The following is a 20168-nucleotide window of genomic DNA, read 5'->3' on the forward strand; positions in this document are numbered from 1 at the left end:
ATAGATAGATAGATAGATAGATAGATAGATCATGCATTTCAAACAGATTGCTGACTTTCTACTCTGAATAATGGGTAAAAGAAAAAACATCTCTCAAAGATAAGTCCAAAACTGTCCAAATATCCTGAAGCGTTAAGTGCAACTTGAATAAAAATAGGGAATAAAAAGTAAATAAAAAGTCAAATCTTGTCGCAACGGATTTCTCTAACTGAGTTGAACCCTAAGTACGAGTATATCTTCCTATAGCCGAGCTGGTCAGTATATTGGCTGCAACCCATTTCACTGTGTTTCTATTCAAGTTGGCATTAAATGTAAGTATGCCGCCGCCTTTAACCACACTGTCCCTACTGTCACAATAAAGAAAACAAAGAAAAAAACAAGGACATTTATATACAAAGAGGAGTGGACTGGCCCCGCTTCTGTAAAAAGAGACGAAGGCTGTGGGTTCACTTGTCATTTCATTGTAATTTCCGAGATCTGACAATAAAGATGTGATGTTGTGAGATATGACCATACATAGATGTATGTATGTGTGTTTGTGTGTGTCCTGTTGGATTACAAAAGAAAAATTACATTTGAAACCATAAGTGGTACTAAAGTAAATCTCTCTCTCTCTCTCTCTCTCTCTCTCTCTCTCTCTCTCTCTCTCTCTCTCTCTCTCTCTCTCTCTCTCTCTCTCTCTTTCGTCATCCTCTGGACAAGTGTTTATGCGAGGTTGGTGGGCAGGACTCTCCAGTCCTGCAGCAAGTCATGAATCTTCTCTGGTAACTGTCGAAACTTCTCCTGAAACGCTGCCTCCACAGCCCCAAGTAGCTGGTAGAGAGACACAGGGATACAGAGAGCGAGAGAGAGAGAGAGAGAGAGAGAGAGAGAGAGAGAGAGAGAGAGAGAGAGAGAAAGAGAGAGAGAGAGAGCGAGAGAGAGAGAGAGAGAGAGAGAGAGAGAGGACAACTGAAAAGAAGGAAGACATCACAGACATCTTGGTTGCAATCAACATGTGATTGTAATAAAATATAAAATAGCAGGTGATTTAAATGACGATTGTAGCCAATACTGGTTGGCAAAACACAAAAAATACATCAAGAAGTATCTAGTTACAAATAACAAATACTCTCCCGACAAATGTGTCAAAATTAAATGCTAATTACTTGTGGGAATATTCCACTGGTCTGAGATCAGTCTGACCAGTGAATAACTCTATGCAGGCCTTATAATGTACTTTTAACAATGTGAGTCTGATTAGCGAATAACTCTCCGTATTCCACTGGTTGGAGAGAAGGCCTTATAATATTCTTATACAATCTGTTCAGTTACTTGTTTTGACTTTTGAGCCTGATATGAGCCTTATATGAGCCTGCTATGAGCCTTATATGAGCCTAATATGAACATGAACCTGATATGAGCCAAATATGAACCTGATAGCAGCCTAATATGAACCTGATATGAGCCTTATATGACATCAACTAGCTGTCCCAGTGGTTTGACCAAGTTGTTTTAAAATGTTATTTTCTATATATTTGAAAGAAAGTATTTTGGTATTTCCAAAATACAAAAATACTGTCCTCAGAAGTATCTTGTTACAAATTGCATGGTGATTTTGTCATGGCTACAAAATTCAAATGATAAAATACATTTTACAAAAGTAATTGAATATGTATTTGAAATGACATGTAAATACTGCCCATCTCTGCATGACAATACTATGAATAATATATGCAGCTGAAGTATACAGTGACATCATACCCATACATTATTGATACCCTTCTGAAAATGTATGGATGTGACATTACTGGCCTACAGGGCTCTAATGGGCTTATTCTTTAAGCAGCAATATCATATGAAACTAGAGATTGTGAGGAATCCATATTATTATTATTATTATTATTATTATTATTATTATTATTATTATTATTATTATTATTATTATTATTATTATTATTATTATTATTATTATTATTATTATTATTATTATTATTATTATTATTATTATTATTATTATTATTATTATTATTATTATTATTATTATTATTATTATTATTATTATTATTATTATTAACCCTAACCCATTATATGAAAAACAAACCTTGACTTTCTGCTCCTCAATATCCTGCAGCAGCAAATTGCGTTGCTCTGTCAGCTGCTCACTGCGCCTCCCCTGAGCATCCTGTAGCTGGAGACACACACACACACACACACACACACACACACACACACACACACACACACACACACACACACACACACACACACACACACACACACACACACACACACACACACACACACACACACACACACACACACACACACACACACACACACACACACACACACACACACACACACACACACACACACACACACACACACACACACACACACACACACACACACACACACACACACACACACACACAGAGATAACCCAATGCATTCTACATTACTCCTCTCAAACCAAAGACGTGGCAGAAGTGATTAAAACATCCTGAGGTTAGATCAGTCCCTGGAAATTATCTTTATGTTTGTAGACTCAGCTTATCAATAGCGCCAGCTGACTGGAAACAAGACTAGCAACTTTTTGACTAGCAACTTTCTTTTAACCAATTGTATAGCATTTTGCCAATACTAGTATAATTCGGAGTACTCTATCCATTGAACTAAACAGAACCACAATAGACTGACTATAAGTTGCATCTCAACTGCAAGTCTACAGCCTTTCTCAACCGACTGTCAGTTGACTGTCAGCCACATCTTCTCAGTAAGTAATCAACATGTCTTCTGGAGGTTATGTCAATTAACTGTCTTTTTTTTATGTCAAAAAACTTGGTTGTTTTTAAGCATCCCATCAGACTGTAAACAGGGTAGTTTATTCAAGAGAATTTCATCCATTGATTTTTTATTTGTAGGTACTGTAGCACGAATGGCCATTGAGGCTCTCTGACACAGGGACTCAGGCAAATATGAAAGACAGACCAGTTTATTGAAGAAATGGCAAGCTGTAGATGGAACATGTCATGACAAAGGCTCTCTTCTATGTGTGTGTGGGGGACGGGTGATCTAACCTGTGCACATCTGACTGCGCTGATGCACAACAGGTGCACAACCACCCCTGCTACTGGGTCCAATCAACTAGACCCAAGATAGGTGTGGCTGCTTAAATCACACCACCCATAGACGACCCATACACCACCCATACACCACGTCATGCTTAGGGATAGGTTCTTCTGGGCAATTGTATCACTACCATTGAAATCACTTTCAAGGAAATTAAGACAAACATTCTAGACAAGCCCTAACCCTCCTTGATATATCTTCACCAGAAATAATTAGAAAAGATTAACCAATTTATACATTCATAGAACATTTATAAAACATTATAACAAAACATTTATAGAACATTTATAAAACTGTTGAGTGACTTTTACCCGTTTGATGTTCTGAACAACTTCATTGACAAATGACTTATTGATCTCCATCTTCTCCCTGGAAACACACAGATAGATAATATAGACAGATAGATAGATAGATAGATAGATAGATAGATAGATAGATAGATAGATAGATAGATAGATAGATAGATAGATAGATAGATAGATAGATAGATAGATAGATAGATAGAGAGATAGAGAGATAGAGAGATAGAGAGATAGATAGATAGATAGATAGATAGATAGATAGATAGATAGATAGATAGATAGATAGATAGATAGATAGATAGATAGACAGACAGACAGACAGACAGACAGACAGACAGACAGACAGACAGACAGACAGACAGACAGACAGACAGACAGACAGACAGACAGACAGACAGACAGACAGACAGACAGACAGACAGACAGACAGACAGACAGACAGACAGACAGATATAGATATATTACACTCAAACAGATAGATAGACAGACAGATAGACAGACAGACAGACAGACAGACAGACAGACAGACAGACAGACAAATATATATTTGCAGTGACAAACAGATAGATAGACAAACATACAGACAAATAGATATATTGCAGTGACGGACGGACATGGATGGATGGATGGATGGATGGATGGATGGATGGATGGGTGGATGGATGGATAGATACATACTCTTCAGCCAGATGTTTTTCTTTGGTTTTGGTCAGATTGATCTTCTCTGTTCTCCTCCGATCCATCTGTCTCTTCAACTCCTTCTTCTCTCTGTGATAGAATAGAACTTGATATAATAAAACTTAACAGAATTGTAAACTGTACCTAAATTGTACCTCATCCCATTTCTGCATTTCTGCTTTGCACTATATAATATTGTACATTAGTACACTGCATAGTATTGTATATTATATGGTAACTCAGTTACGTCTATTCTGCATCGAACATTGTACATATGTCTATACTGAACACTGTGACCTCATTTTCTACTTCTAATTTACATGCTATACTATGTTATTTGATACTATCTTGTCTAGCACAGTCTCTGGAGCGTAACAGTAAGAAGCATTTTGTATGAAAGTATTCTGTACTTCTGTATGACAACTATTAAAGAAACTTGAAACTTGAATTGAATGGAAAATAATTTAACAGAACTTCATATACTAACCTATAATGTAATATAATATAATATATAATATAACATAATATAATATAATATATAGAAATATACGTTTTGGGCCAGCAATTTGATTGGTCAGACAGGTGAGCTGTGTTGGTAATTCCCATAAGGCAGGGTTAGCTTTATGAAAAATGGTAACTAGGGAGCAAGATAACATTCATGTTTTCTCTTGAATTTCCCTCTTACTACATTAAAAGAAGCTTTTCAATCACCACACCATGTAAAAAACACGATACCCAGTAAGATGTTCATTGTGGTAATTGTTGTATAAAAGCTATACTACCGTGTAGGACTTTCTGGTAACACTTTATAATAACACTCAGTTATAAGACATTTATTTATTTAGGTACAGTATTTGTAGATAATGAAATAATCATAATCATTTTATCATCAATTAAATCATTTATAACTATATTTGTATAACATTTACAAATGAGCCATACATTATTTTATAACTCATTATCAACATTGTTTGTACTTGATTTGTTCATAATTAAATAATGTTATTTAATGTATAGTAACACATTTGTAGATGCTTTGAAAAATGGATATGAAAAAACGACTATACTGTACCTCCATTTATTTGTTCATGTTCAACAAATCATTTGTAAAACATTCTTAAAAGATCTAAAAATAATTTGCAGATGCTATTGTGTGCCATAATCTAAAGTGAAGACTATTCATCATTAACAAATGTCTAATACAGTTTATTAATTATTTGTTGACTTTTTCATCACCTGTTACAAATGTAGACAGCTTTCGGATCCACCCTTCTTTGTGACATAAAACTGACAGAATTAGGACTATAGATAAATGCACTTTTATTAACATATAAAATACATGTGCACACATAACATGTAACCTGGGGGACACTAGGACCCAGGAGTTCCCTGGCCAGGTAATGCCAGAGTATGTAGAGGGAGTCTCACACGTTGAAAGTTGAAAGTTCACGTTTGTTCTCGTCCGTTTGAATGGAAGCTACATACACGTTATACTTTAGCAGAGCCAAGGAATTCGTGCTGGCTCACACTTTTAACTCATTGGGCGCCAATAACGAGTATACTCGTGTTTCGCCGCCAACACTTGAGGGCCAATAACGAGTAGACTCGTTTTTGGATCCTTTGATATTTTTCCTTTGATCCCCTTTCTAAAGACTCAGCCGGAGCTCCCTGTCATATCTGCCTATGTTGGAATTGCAATGTCGATCGAATATCACCAGGTGGCAGTATCACCTACCTTATGAACATGCATTGGCCAGCTATTAGTGTGTTAGTGCCAGCCCCCACTCATTGTGAGCAGCAGTGAGCAGGACACATTCCACAATCACGATCGCCTAGAACATAGGTGTCAAACTCATGGCCCGCGGGCCAAATGTGGCCCGCCACGTCATTTGATGTGGCCCCCAAGAGTTTTTTTTTTTTTTTTTTTTTTTTTTTATATTAATCTTGGGTTAAACAATAGCGGCATTAAAATAATTGTGGATTAATGCGTTAATAAAGCTTTAACTTTGACAGCCTTAGTTATTACACATTCTTACACATGTTGAACATGTAGAGCCCAAAATACAAAAAAGATCCAGGCGGAATAGGTAACAAAGGGTTGAAGAAATATTGTCTGAACTGTCAGATGCAAACTGGCTGTGTGACATAACCGAGCATCTCGCTCAATTGAATAAGAAGCTGTAGGGACGCAAACAAGTCCCACCCAAAACTTGACCAATATAGTTGTGAACTGAGACAACCCTTATTTTGTTATTTTTGAGTACAGTTACAGTTGTGTGTTCATGCAGACACATAATAGCAATTTCATTATGAATTGAAAATGGGGGACCCTGATGTAAACAAGTTGAAAGTCTTTCTCTGGTCTGCATCCCCTTAACAATTGTGTGTATTGAGCTGTACTGTACTGTACCCATTCTGCAATCTGTTCATTAAAGTTAATTCACTTTAACTTTAACTTTAATGAACTAATCTTCCATTAGTTGGATGTATGGCCTCTGTAAGGTTGTGTGCAGCCATTTGTTTTTGTAACATCTGCTACATCTGTCCCACGTGTTCTTTGCAGCTCACAGTTGTTAGTTCAGCCCCTCTTGACTGTGACAAAAAGGTTTTGAACAAACTTAATGTCATAGCTTGTATTTGATGATATTCTTCTTTGTTATTTACTTGAATGGTTTGATCATTGATTGATGGAGTAATATGGGGTTCTGATAAACTAAAATTATTTGTTAAAATAACATAAGCTAACATATATTTTTACATCTATGCAAATGCATATGCAATATGTATAACTTGAATAAGTGTGAGGATTGGCCCATTCCCGCCACACGCTTCAAGGTACTGTGAGGAGGATTGGTTCATTGCCACCACACGCTTCTAGGTCAATTACCAATTGCCATCACGCACCTGTCGTTTGTTTGTAATCAGCGCTCCAGAGCCCTTCATATACTCGGGTCTTTCTGTCAATCTTTGTCGGGTCATTTTGGATTACCACTGCTACTGCCTGTTCCCCCCGTTGTTGTGCCTCGTCTGTTTTTCTTCAGGACGTCTATGGAAGTCGCCGCTGTTGTGTATCTCTATCATCCGTTGGAGCTGTGCCTCGTTGCCCGCTTTGCGCATTTGCGCTTTGGTGAGTTTTTGGAACGAACCTTTTGGATTCTCTGTTTTCTGTGTGTTTGGATAACACTGAAGATTTGCCGTTTTTGTTTTGTACTGGACTCACCTAAACTTGTGTGTTGGTAACACTGAAGATTAAGTCACGTGGGATTGTACTGGGCTCAGCTAAACTTGTGTGTTGGTAACACTGAAGATTAAGTCACGTGTGATTATACTGGACTCAGCTAAGGAGGACTGGACTGCCTCTGTATTCCGTTGGCTTGTTTATTGACCACTCTCTCTCTCTCTCCGTTCCTCCCCGAGTTGGATCCTGGAGTAGCTGCAGAGCCGCAGAGGCAGTGGCGCTACGCCGCTTCACCATCTCAATACCGGGACGATCTGCAGAGCCGCAGACAACTCTGCCAAGAACATTCTCCCCTTTGTTGTTCTTATTGTTACTTCGCTCATTCCTGTTTCAGAAATAAATACGCCCTAGTCTTTGGCTAACTCTGAACTACCTGTCTGTGCCGTGCTGTTGGGGTCGGTTTCAAACCATAACATTACGACCCGACCATGACGACCCCAGCCGACACAGACAGGGTCAGGTCAGCGTTGGCGGTCCAGATCGAATTGACCAACGACCACAGCCTACAGTTAGGTGCGGCTGCGGCTGCTGTGCAGGACCTCCGGGCCCAGGTCCAGCCTATTCAGGAGTCCCTTAGCTCTCTGGCTGCCCTGCAGACAGCCCAGGGTAATCAGCAGGCTGATATTCTGCACCAACTACAGACGTTGAGTGAAGCATTTAACGCCCTGCTTGTAACCCCACCTACTCCAGGAGTCTCGGCCAGAGCACCACCCGCAGCCGTGGCAGACCCTGCACCTCCCGACCTCGCACCTCGGGAGCCCCGTCTCTCCGAACCACGTTTGTTTGACGGTAACTTCGAGGATTGTGCCACATTCATCATGCAATGTGAGTTGGTTTTCCTTCATCAACCCAGCCGATTTACTTCAGAGGGAGCCCGAGTGGCTTACATGACTAACCTGCTCTCAGGCCGAGCAGCACAGTGGGTTACTGCCTCCTGGTCAATGAGGGCTGACTTCTGTTTTTCCTACCCAGACTTCGTGGCAGAGCTCCGCAGGGTTTTACACCACCCAGCTCGTGGCCAGGACCCAGGAGCTCGGTTGGGCACCTTCCGGCAGGGCAGTGGCAGTGTCACCGACTACGCGCTGGAGTTCAGACTGGCCGCAACGGAGAGCGGTTGGAACGATCAAGCGCTTCGTCTCACCTTCCTGAGGGGGCTCAACGACGCAGTAAGGGACCAGCTCGCGACCCGTGAGGAGCCCGATTCCCTCGAGGGCCTATTCGACCTCGCAATTCGCATCGACGGATGCCTCCGGGAGAGAAGGCGTGAGAGAGCCCGACTGGGACCCCCAGACGTTCCCCAGACCCCCCGCACTCCTGACGGTACTGCGGCCCGTCCTGCTCCCTCCGCAACTGGTGGTCCCTTCCCCTCCCGTTCGGTGCCCGAGGAGGAACCCATGCAGCTGGGACGCACACACCTTAGCCAGGCTGAACGGGAGGCCAGGTTCAGGTCCGGCCTTTGCCTCTACTGCGGCCGGGATGGACACCGTATCTCCAATTGCCCCACCCGGCCAAAAGACCAGGCTCGCCGGGACCCCGGGAGATCCTGGTGAGCCGTTTTTCTTGTTCCCACACCCGTGCACCACCTAACCGTCTGACGAGCGTCACCCTAGCCTGGGCGGACCAACGGGCGACGGTGGAGGCATTCATTGATTCGGGTGCTGATGAGAGTTTCCTGGATTTCGAGTTTGCCACCCAGGCCAACATTCCACTTGAGGACCTCGAGAGACCCTTGGAGGTGTTCGCGTTGGACCAGCACCGCCTGGCTGACATCACTCAACGCACCTGTCCAGTCCTTCTCACCATTGCTGGTAACCACGTTGAGAGACTCCAGTTTTTTATCACCAGATCCCCTCTTGTCCCAGTAGTCCTGGGTTGGCCCTGGCTCGCGCTGCATGAGCTCCACATCGCCTGGTCCTCCGGTACCATCAGGGGGTGGAGCTCCTCCTGTCATGCCCAGTGTCTTCAGGCGGCATCCAGTCCCTCGCCCCGGAGTTCCCTTTGTGAGCCGTCCCCGGACCTCTTGACTATTCCCCCCGAAATACCACGACCTCGAGGAGGTTTTCAATAAGTCCCGGGCTCAGGCCCTTCCGCCTCACCGGCCTTACGACTGTGCCATCGACCTCCGCTCTGGGGCTCCCCTTCCCGGCAGCCGCCTCTACAGTCTGACCGTCCCTGAGAAGGCAGCGATGGATAAGTACATCTCTGAGTCCTTGGCAGCAGGCCTCATTCGGCCTTCCTCCTCCCCGGTGGCGGCCGGTTTCTTTTTTGTTGGGAAGAAGGATGGAGACCTTCGACCCTGCATCGACTATCGCCAACTCAACGAGATCACCATTAAGAACAAGTATCCTCTTTGTAACTGAGGGGTACAATTCCCTGACTGTATTGAGAGTATGGTATCATTAAACCACTACTTAGTTATGTACTTTAATTACTGGCCATACAGTACATGGTATATCTGGTGAACACCCACACAATAATACGGCAATGACAAAGAAAGTTCTAGTTAGAGGTATTTATTATTAGAGCAGCAACGGTAGGTTACAGATTGAGAATTATGATTGCGCTTGTAAGGCGAAGAACACTTAAAGTAGGTCAAGAGCGTAAGTCCATGAGAATAGTAAGATGGGTATAACTGACGCCACCTGTAGCATAAGAATTACATAAGGCACACTCGTAGTCAGCTGGAGACACTAGGGGGTTCCCTCCGGTTGTAAGCCGGCAGGGTAGAGGAATGTTCGGGAGCAAAGTCTGGATCAACGCGGAATAACGAGGCTCCAGATACAGGAGCCAGTGCAATACTCCCTTGGTCCGTAGACAAAGCAACAGCTATACTCCAGTATGCACGACAGCATGGATGAAAGCTAGCCAGCCTCTATGGTCCTAGAGGCGGGCTCGATGGTGCTCCTCACAGGGTAGATCCCACACAGCAGTGGGGTAGACGGTTCTCTGCTCCAGCAGCCACAGTACCAAAGCAATATAATCCAGCCGGAAAAGGCTCTGCATTCGCCGGTGTAGGTTCTCCGGTGTACATATCCAACGGTTCTCGTCTAGGACTCCTCGGGTGGTGGCGCGAGTTTAGGCCGCCCAGCCTGGATAAGTGCACTAGCTAGAGGTACGACGAACCGGTGGTAATGATGGTCACGGAGAACGGTAGCCGCACGATACACTATAAATAATAGACTATTACTTCACAATAGAATAAGTCGAACTCGACGATACAGCGTTAAACTCTGACACTTTAGCTATCTATTCGCACGCGGTTCTCAAGGCTCTATTCAGGGGCAAAGAGGCCCACTTCACGGCACGTTGTATCGTGGTGAAGGCTTCAACTTTTAGGATAAGACTACTGCTGTATCCACCTGCGACGTATTTTTTTCGTAAGGTGAATAATCTAGTGCCAACCTCAGTTCTGTCTCGTATTACTGCGCAAACCTGGACATGTTGAGACATGCCTTGGCGGTGGCTTTGAACTTGCCATTGGGGGTATGGCCGTTGGCGCCTAGGGGTCGCTGTCCAATAGGAGAACGAATATTATGGTCTGGCTTGTACCTAGGTAAAGGGATATTCCGTGTATATATACAAAGAATATACAAGGGATATCAGACGATATATAAATATTATACAAGGGATCTCAAGTAATAAATATATATATTCGGTTTAATCTGACCCTTTGTAACACTCTTCCTCTCATGAACTCCACCTTCGAGCCCCTCACCCAGGCTACCGTTTTCACCAAGCTGGACCTCCGGAGTGCCTACCATCTGGTCCGTATCCGAGAAGGCGATGAATGGAAGACCGCCTTCAAGACTCCCAGGGGCCACTACGAGTACCTGGTGATGCCGTTCGGCCTCACCAACGCTCCGGCGGTATTCCAGGCGCTCATGAACGACGTCCTCCGTGACATGCTGGAGGAGTTTGTGGTGGTATACCTGGACGACATCCTCATCTTCTCCAAGACCCTCGAGGAACACGTCCAGCATGTCCGCCATGTGCTGGAGCGCCTCCTCCACAATCGGCTCTTCGTCAAGGCAGAGAAGTGCCGATTTCACTCCGACTCCGTCGATTACCTGGGCTTCATCGTGGAGAGCGGCTTGACCCGAGCTGACCCTCGCAAGATCCGGGCCGTGGAGGAGTGGCCGGAACCCACCTCTCGGAAGGAGCTACAGAGCTTCCTCGGGTTCGCAAACTTCTACCGAAGATTCATCCGGAACTACAGCCAGGTGGCGGAACCACTTACCAGGCTGACCTCTCCCTCCCTGCCGTTCGATTGGTCCCCAGCGGCTTGCGCTGCGTTCCGTTCCCTCAAGAAGAGGTTCACCACCGCCCCGGTTTTGCTCCACCCAGACCCCAAGAGACAGTTCATTGTGGAGGTGGACGCCTCGGATACTGGACTAGGGGCTATCTTGTCCCAGCGGTCGGCAACGGACCAGAAGGTACATCCGTGCGCCTTCTACTCACGTCGTTTCCTCCCTGCCGAGAGGAACTATGACATCGGCAATCGGGAGCTGCTGGCGGTAGTGGATGCCTTGGAGGAGTGGCGTCATTGGCTAGAGGGGGCCGAGGAACCATTCACCAGTTGGACGGACCACAAGAACTTGTCGTACATCCGTGCTTCCAAGCGCCTCAATGGCCGGCAGGCAAGGTGGGCCAGCTTCCTCAGTGGGTTCGACTTCTCGCTGACCTTTCGCCCTGGGTCCCGCAACACGAAGGCCGACTCCCTGTCCCGGTTACACTCCAAGGGGGCTCCAACCACTGAGGATCCGACTCCCATCCTCCCAGAGGCCAGGGTGGTGGGAGTGGTCACCTTGGGCATCGAGGGGTTGGTAAGGCGTGCCCTACGCTTCCATCCCGCTCCCGGCAATGTACCTGTTCGTCGCCTCTTCGTCCCCGACTCAGTCCGGTCCCGGGTCCTCCAGTGGGGCCATACCAGCCAGTTCGCCTGCCACCCGGGCGTTCATCGCACGTTCTCCTTCCTGGCTCGTCGATTCTGGTGGCCCACCATGAGGAACGATGTCAAGGGGTTTGTTCTGGCCTGCGCGGTCTGCACCCGCAGCAAGGCCTCCCACCAGGCACCCTCCGGGCTATTGCATCCGCTTCCCATTCCGAGCCGCCCTTGGTCCCATGTGGCGTTGGACTTCGTCACGGGTCTTCCTTCGTCCCAGGGGAACACGTGCCTACTGACCGTGGTGGATCGGTTCAGCAAGGGGGTTCACCTCGTGGCCCTTCCCAAGCTTTCCTTGGCTGCCGAGACAGCGGACCTCCTGACAAGCCACGTGTTCCGCCTCCATGGATTTCCCCAGGACGTCGTCTCGGACCGGGGCCCCCAGTTCACTTCCCAGGTATGGCGGGCCTTTTGCAAGGGATTGGGGGCAACAGTCGGTCTTTCCTCTGGTTATCATCCCCAGACTAACAGACAAACAGAGAGGTTGAACCAGAGCGTGGAGTCTGCTCTCCGTTGTGTGGCTGCCGAGAGACCCGCTTCCTGGAGCCGGTTCCTCCCCTGGGTCGAGTACGCCATCAACTCCCTGGTCAGTTCCGCCACCGGCCTCTCGCCTTTTGAGGTATCCCTGGGCTACCAACCCCCTCTTTTCCCTGCACAGGAGTCGGAGGTGGCAGTTCCCTCCGTGCAGGACCATCTCGACCGGTGCCGACAGGTCTGGGAGATCACCAGGACTGCACTGCTCCGGTCATCGGAGCGCGCCAGTCGTGGGGCTGACCGGCGCCGGATCCCTGCGCCGACGTACCACCCTGGGCAGAGGGTGTGGCTGTCCGCCAAGGACCTTCCGCTTCGTTCCTCGGCCAAGAAGCTTAACCCCCGGTTCGTCGGTCCTTTTGAGGTTCAGAAGGTGCTCAGTCCCGCGGCGGTGAGTCTTAAGCTTCCTGCGTCCATGCGCATTCACCCCGTTTTCCATGTGTCCCGGGTTAAGCCTGTCTCTCTCAGTCCCCTGATGCCTCCTGCTCCAGACCCGCCTCCTCCCGAGATGGTGGACGGACACCCCCAGTGGCAGGTCCGTCGGCTTATGGACGTCCGACGGCGGGGACGGGGGTTCCAGTACCTGGTGGACTGGTAGGAATACGGCCCGGAGGAACGGAGCTGGGTCTCCCGCCAGCTCATCATGGACCCCGACCTGATCACCGACTTCCATCGTTCCCATCCGGACAGGCCGGGCCGGGCTGGTCGCCGGGTGGCTCCCGTGGAGGGGGGGGTACTGTGAGGATTGGCCCATTCCCGCCACACGCTTCAAGGTACTGTGAGGAGGATTGGCTCATTGCCGCCACACGCTTCTAGGTCAATTACCAATTGCCGTCACGCACCTGTCGTTTGTTTGTAATCAGCGCTCCAGAGCCCTTCATATACTCGGGTCTTTCTGTCAATCGTTGTCGGGTCGTTTTGGATTACCACTGCTACTGCCTGTTCCCCCCGTTGTTGTGCCTCGTCTGTTTTTCTTCAGGACGTCTATGGAAGTCGCCGCTGTTGTGTATCTCTATCATCCGTTGGAGCTGTGCCTCGTTGCCCGCTTTGCGCATTTGCGCTTTGGTGAGTTTTTGGAACGAACCTTTTGGATTCTCTGTTTTCTGTGTGTTTGGATAACACTGAAGATTTGCCGTTTTTGTTTTGTACTGGACTCAGCTAAACTTGTGTTAACACTGAAGATTAAGTCACGTGGGATTGTACTGGGCTCAGCTAAACTTGTGTGTTGGTAACACTGAAGATTAAGTCACGTGTGATTATACTGGACTCAGCTAAGGAGGACTGGACTGCCTCTGTATTCCGTAGCTGCAGAGCCGCAGAGGCAGTGGCGCTACGCCGCTTCACCATCTCAATACCGGGACGATCTGCAGAGCCGCAGACAACTCTGCCAAGAACATTCTCCCCTTTGTTGTTCTTATTGTTATTTCGCTCATTCCTGTTTCAGAAATAAATACGCCCTAGTCTTTGGCTAACTCTGAACTACCTGTCTGTGCCGTGCTGTTGGGGTCGGTTTCAAACCATAACAATAAGTAATAAATACAGAAACAACATGTTTAACAATATGTAAATGAGTAGCTACATTTATTTTACATTACATTAACATTTATATGGTTTTTGGCCCTTTGAGGGCAACCATAATGCTGATGTGGCCCTCTGTGAAAATGAGTTTGACACCCCTGGCCTAGAACTATTGGTTATTATGAAAAAGACTAAATGGATGATGATTATGGACGATAAGGTGTGTTTTCCACCAGACTATGTTGGACTAAGCACTACTGGTAAAACGTAAAACAACTATAATCAAACCGACCAATGAGGAAACCTATTCGGCTCTGTGGTATAGTCTGGCCAGAGCACACAATGTGTTAGGGTTTGTAACCGACCTCAAACGCAACGGCACAGAGAGAGTTGTTCAGAGTTAGCCAAAGCAAGGGCGTATTTATTTTCAGAGTTACAAGATGGAATGAAGTTTGAGCAACCGAACAAACGGGGAATCTGGCATGTGAAGATTGTTGCGGCTCTGCAGATACTCCCAGTAGGTGGTGGTGAGGAATTGGCTTGTGACGTCTGAAGCGGCTCTGCAGATCCTCCCAGCTTTCACTCCCGGTGGAAACGGAGAGAGAGGGAAATCAGAGTTAGCCCAGCGCACAACAGAAGCAGAGAGGTGAATGATCCAGTATATATCCAAGTGACTTGATCTTCGGTGTACCACAACACAATTAGCAGAGAGGTGAATGATCCAGTATATATCCAAGTGACTTGATCTTCGGTGTACCACAACACAAATTAGCAGAGAGGTGAATGATCCAGTATATATCCAAGTGACTTGATCTTCGGTGTACCACAACACAAATTAGCAGAGTCCAGAGAAAAAACAATACGGTAATCCAAGGTGTAAATCCAACACAAAAATAGGTGAGAACAGTACAAACAAAAACGGGATCTCTTCGGTGTTTCACAAACACACAAAAAACAGATGATCCAAAAAGAACTGTTTCCAAAAACTCACCAGAGCGCAACGCGTAAAGCGGGCAGAATACGAGGCGCAGCTCCGAACGGGGAACCAGGTTCTCCACAGGGATTCTCCACGAAAGTCCTGGAGAGCAAAAGACAGCGACGGGGAAGGCAGGCAAATGCAGGAGTAATTCAGAACGATCCAACATCGATAGTAGGGGGATCAGAGTATATAAAGCCACAGGGCGCTGATTACAAGCTGTGACAGCTGCGGGATGAAATTGATACTTGCTCCAGAAGCGTGCGGCGGGGAAAGCACCAATCAACACAGTACCTTACAGGAACAAAGCGTGTGGCGGGGAGCGGACCAAACCTCACAGTACCCCCCCCTCCACGGGAGCCACCCGGCGACCAGGCCGACCCGGCTCGCCCGGATGGGCGCGATGGAAGTCGGTGATCAGGCCGGGATCCACAATGAGCTGGCGGGAGACCCAGCTCCGTTCCTCCGGACCGTACCCCTCCCAGTCCACCAGGTACTGGAACCCCCGACCCCGCCGTTGAACGCCCATCAACCGGCGGACCTGCCACTGGGGGTGACCGTCCACCATCTCGGGAGGAGGTGGTTCCGGAGCAGGAGGCATCAGGGGACTGAGAGAGACAGGCTTAACCCGGGACACATCGAAAACGGGGTGAATGTGCATGGACGCAGGAAGCTTAAGACTCACCGCCGCCGGACTGAGTACCTTCAGAACCTCAAAAGGTCCGACGAACCGGGGGTTAAGCTTCTTGGCCGAGGACCGAAGTGGAAGGTCCCTTGCGGAAAGCCACACCCTCTGCCCAGGGTGGTACGTCGGCGCAGGAACCCGGCGCCGGTCAGCCCCACGACAGGCGCGCTCTGATGACCGGAGCAGTGCGGTCCTGGTGATCTCCCAGACCCGACGGCACCGGTCGAGGTGGTCCTGTACGGAGGGAACTGCCACCTCCGTCTCCTGTGCAGGGAAAAGAGGGGGTTGGTAGCCCAGGGATACCTCAAAGGGTGAGAGGCCGGTGGCGGAACTGACCATGGAGTTGATGGAGTACTCGACCCAGGGAAGGAATCGGCTCCAAGAAGCTGGTCTCTCGGCAGCCACACACCGAAGAGCAGACTCCACACTCTGGTTCATCCTCTCCGTTTGTCCGTTAGTCTGGGGATGATAACCAGAGGAAAGACTGACCGTTGCCCCCAATCCCTTGCAAAAAGCCCGCCATACCTGGGAAGTGAACTGGGGCCCCCGGTCCGAGACGACGTCCTGGGGAAAACCATGGAGGCGAAACACGTGGCGTGTCAGGAGGTCCGCCGTCTCGGCCGCCGAGGGAAGCTTGGGAAGGGCCACGAGGTGAACCCCCTTCTGTGTCGGCTGAGGTCGTCATGGTTGGATCGTAATGTTAGGGTTTGTAACCGACCTCAAACGCAACGGCACAGAGAGAGTTGTTCAGAGTTAGCCAAAGCAAGGGCGTATTTATTTTCAGAGTTACAAGATGGAATGAAGTTTGAGCAACCGAACAAACGGGGAATCTGGCATGTGAAGATTGTTGCGGCTCTGCAGATACTCCCAGTAGGTGGTGGTGAGGAATTGGCTTGTGACGTCTGAAGCGGCTCTGCAGATCCTCCAAGCTTTCACTCCCGGTGGAAACGGAGAGAGAGGGAAATCAGAGTTAGCCCAGCGCACAACAGAAGCAGAGAGGTGAATGATCCAGTATATATCCAAGTGACTTGATCTTCGGTGTACGACAACACAATTAGCAGAGAGGTGAATGATCCAGTATATATCCAAGTGACTTGATCTTCGGTGTACCACAACACAAATTAGCAGAGAGGTGAATGATCCAGTATATATCCAAGTGACTTGATCTTCGGTGTACCACAACACAAATTAGCAGAGTCCAGAGAAAAAACAATACGGTAATCCAAGGTGTAAATCCAACACAAAAATAGGTGAGAACAGTACAAACAAAAACGGGATCTCTTCGGTGTTTCACAAACACACAAAAAACAGATGATCCAAAAAGAACTGTTTCCAAAAACTCACCAGAGCGCAACGCGTAAAGCGGGCAGAATACGAGGCGCAGCTCCGAACGGGGAACCAGGTTCTCCACAGGGATTCTCCACGAAAGTCCTGGAGAGCAAAAGACAGCGACGGGGAAGGCAGGCAAATGCAGGAGTAATTCAGAACGATCCAACATCGATAGTAGGGGGATCAGAGTATATAAAGCCACAGGGCGCTGATTACAAGCTGTGACAGCTGCGGGATGAAATTGATACTTGCTCCAGAAGCGTGCGGCGGGGAAAGCACCAATCAACACGGTACCTTACAGGAACGAAGCGTGTGGCGGGGAGCGGACCAAACCTCACACAATGGTAACCTGCAATGCAATGGCGAGCGAACTATTGGATATTATGAAGAAGAAGACAAAACGGATTATATCGATGATGATTATGGATGATAAGGTGCGTTTCCACCAGACGTTTGGTAAAACGTAAAAAAAAAACTATAATCAAACCGACCGATGAGGAAACCTATTCGTCTCCGTCTATAGTCTGGCCCGAGCAGATGAAGAAGACGGATGAGGTAGGGCTGGGCGATATGGCCAAAAATGATATCGCGATAACGATATCGATAACAAACAAAAATAAATCGATACAAAATAAAAAAAAATTATAATATATATTATACTTTTTCCTTTTCTTTTTTTTTTACAACAGATGTATGTTTATTTTGCAGCAATTCTTTGTCATTGCCGCCATCTTTAGTGTTACATCCCCTCACACTCCAGTTCTCAGGCTGCAGCTGGTTTGAAAGCGAAAGTAAACCGGCTTCTCTGCTGGCTGTGGCTCCAGGGGAGTTGAACAGTTCTGGCTCTGCTAGTTTCTTTTCTATCTTTTGGCGCTTTTTTGGTGCACCGTGACTCATGACTGGAAACTAGCTCTGCTAGCACACATAGCCTACTGTGTACAGACGGTTTCAAACTGTATTTTAAATTAGAAAGCAAACAAAATAAAAGAGAAAAATAAATCTCAATTTGGTCAGTATTGTCATTTGGACAAGCAAAGCCATTACTTTAAGTTGCAGGCAAGAAAGACAAGTCTGTCCACTGTTTCTGGTTTTAAAACGGCCCTGTTGCAGGTCACAAAAAAAATATATATATATATATATATATATATATATATATATATATATATATATTTCGATATATTTTTTTTGCAATGTTTTTTTCCCCGATGTCGATTATTAAAACATATCGCGATAATTATCGTTATCGTTATATCGCCCAGCCCTAGGATGAGGGCTACCTAATGTTATATGTAGTGATCCTGTTCTGATTCAAGACACTTTTGGACTCGAAGTGAGAAATGGAGTACCTCTAAACCAAAGGTAACGTCTATTTTACGTGTACTTTACCGAAACTCCATCATAAAACATGCATTTATATGATCGCAACGTCGGATAAACGACCCCCCCCCCCCGGCTTTGTGAAGAAACAAGGTCATGTGTTTACCTTTGACCTGGCAATAATATAGGTTTCAAGCGAGCAGCCGCGAGATTTGCGCATACGCTGCACAAAACACACTTTATCTCACAATCTAGAAAACCAGCCTGGATTATTTTGAAACGGGGCAATGTTTATCTTGGGATTGTGAACGAACAAGGGTATGTAGAAACGAAAGCTTTTTTACATGTTGGACTATAAATAGTGTTTGTCAAATGAGCCATACTATTGTCTCCATAGCTATAATATAGAATATACAATAGCGCCGCAAATATCGTGAAATATTGTGAAAATGGTCAAAAAAAGCTGGCACCAGGCAGTACAGATGGGGAAAGGGCATGGCGCTCAATGAGTTAAGGTATGAGCAGGCTAAACACCTTTTTCATTGGTAAATCTATTCCATCATTTCCGACCTACAACTTATGGTCCTATATTTTGTGTAGATGTACTTGATGTGGTTGGACCTTTCCTCATTCCTGGGAACACAGTTACTGGCTGGCTAATGTGTGCTCAGTATTGCGGTATGTGGGCCAAGTTGGCCAATGTGTATGCTCATGAAGGTAATAATTATTTGTATTTTGAGGCTGTATAGGCGCCGATACAGCCTGAAAATACAAATAATTATTACCCTCATGAGTCATGTCATCATCACTGTCAGAAATAAAGGTCTAATAATAATATAAATGTAACTGAACTGGGTTGTTGTGAAGCCAACCCCTCCAGTAAGTGCATTTAGCACAGGTCCCGGTAGGAGGAAATAATAAAGCGTTTTCAAAAGTAAATGATATTTATTGTATAAAGGGGAATGAAACCCATGAACACACAAACTGACACAAGGGAAGGGGAAAACAAAACAGGGATATACAATAGTATGCACAAATAAGGTACTAGGTAACCCTCTGACCAATAACCCCACTAAAAGGGAAAAACAAGGGGGAACACTAAACACACACACAAGTGACCTAGTGTCACAGGACACAACTACAAGCCACATGGTTGGCAGTATGGGAACCACCCAGCAATAACATAAATAAGGCTATTACAAATAACCACTAGTGCCACAAGACACAATCAATCTTACCTGGTACACCAGTAAGACAACAATAAAGCTACTAAGTAGCAGTGTGAGCACAATGCACACACAATCCCACACAACAGTGGTAATGGCATAAAAGGCCAACACAATAATATTATCTACACACAGTGGCAAAAAGAGGCAACCCACACTCCACGCAGGTCAGTGGCAATGACACAATGAGGCATGCCGAATGTGTGTCGCATGCCAGGTTTTAACCACCCGTCTACTGAGGCTGATTGCCCTCAGCTGCCACTCCTCAGGCAATCAGCACAATCAGAGAGATGGGTGGCACCTGGGAAAGGG

The 20168-nt window shown here is 46.4% G+C and overlaps 1 protein-coding gene across 1 annotated transcript in view; it reads right to left on the minus strand.

The window, feature by feature from the left end:
* Positions 1-705: 705 nt before the first annotated feature.
* plcb1 (phospholipase C beta 1) overlaps positions 706-20168 on the minus strand; it is a gene marked incomplete at both ends in the record, with an annotated part of 206256 nt that continues 186793 nt past the window's right edge. Inside the window, 3 exons of the mRNA XM_084321967.1 lie at positions 706-813; positions 3426-3483; positions 4095-4184. Of these exons, the coding sequence (XP_084178093.1) occupies positions 706-813; positions 3426-3483; positions 4095-4184 (256 nt within the window). The remainder of the gene's footprint in view (positions 814-3425; positions 3484-4094; positions 4185-20168) is intronic.

This window comes from Notolepis coatsorum (genome assembly GCF_963971535.1).
Source record: "Notolepis coatsorum genome assembly, chromosome: 9".
NCBI classification, from domain to species: Eukaryota; Metazoa; Chordata; class Actinopteri; order Aulopiformes; family Paralepididae; genus Notolepis; species Notolepis coatsorum.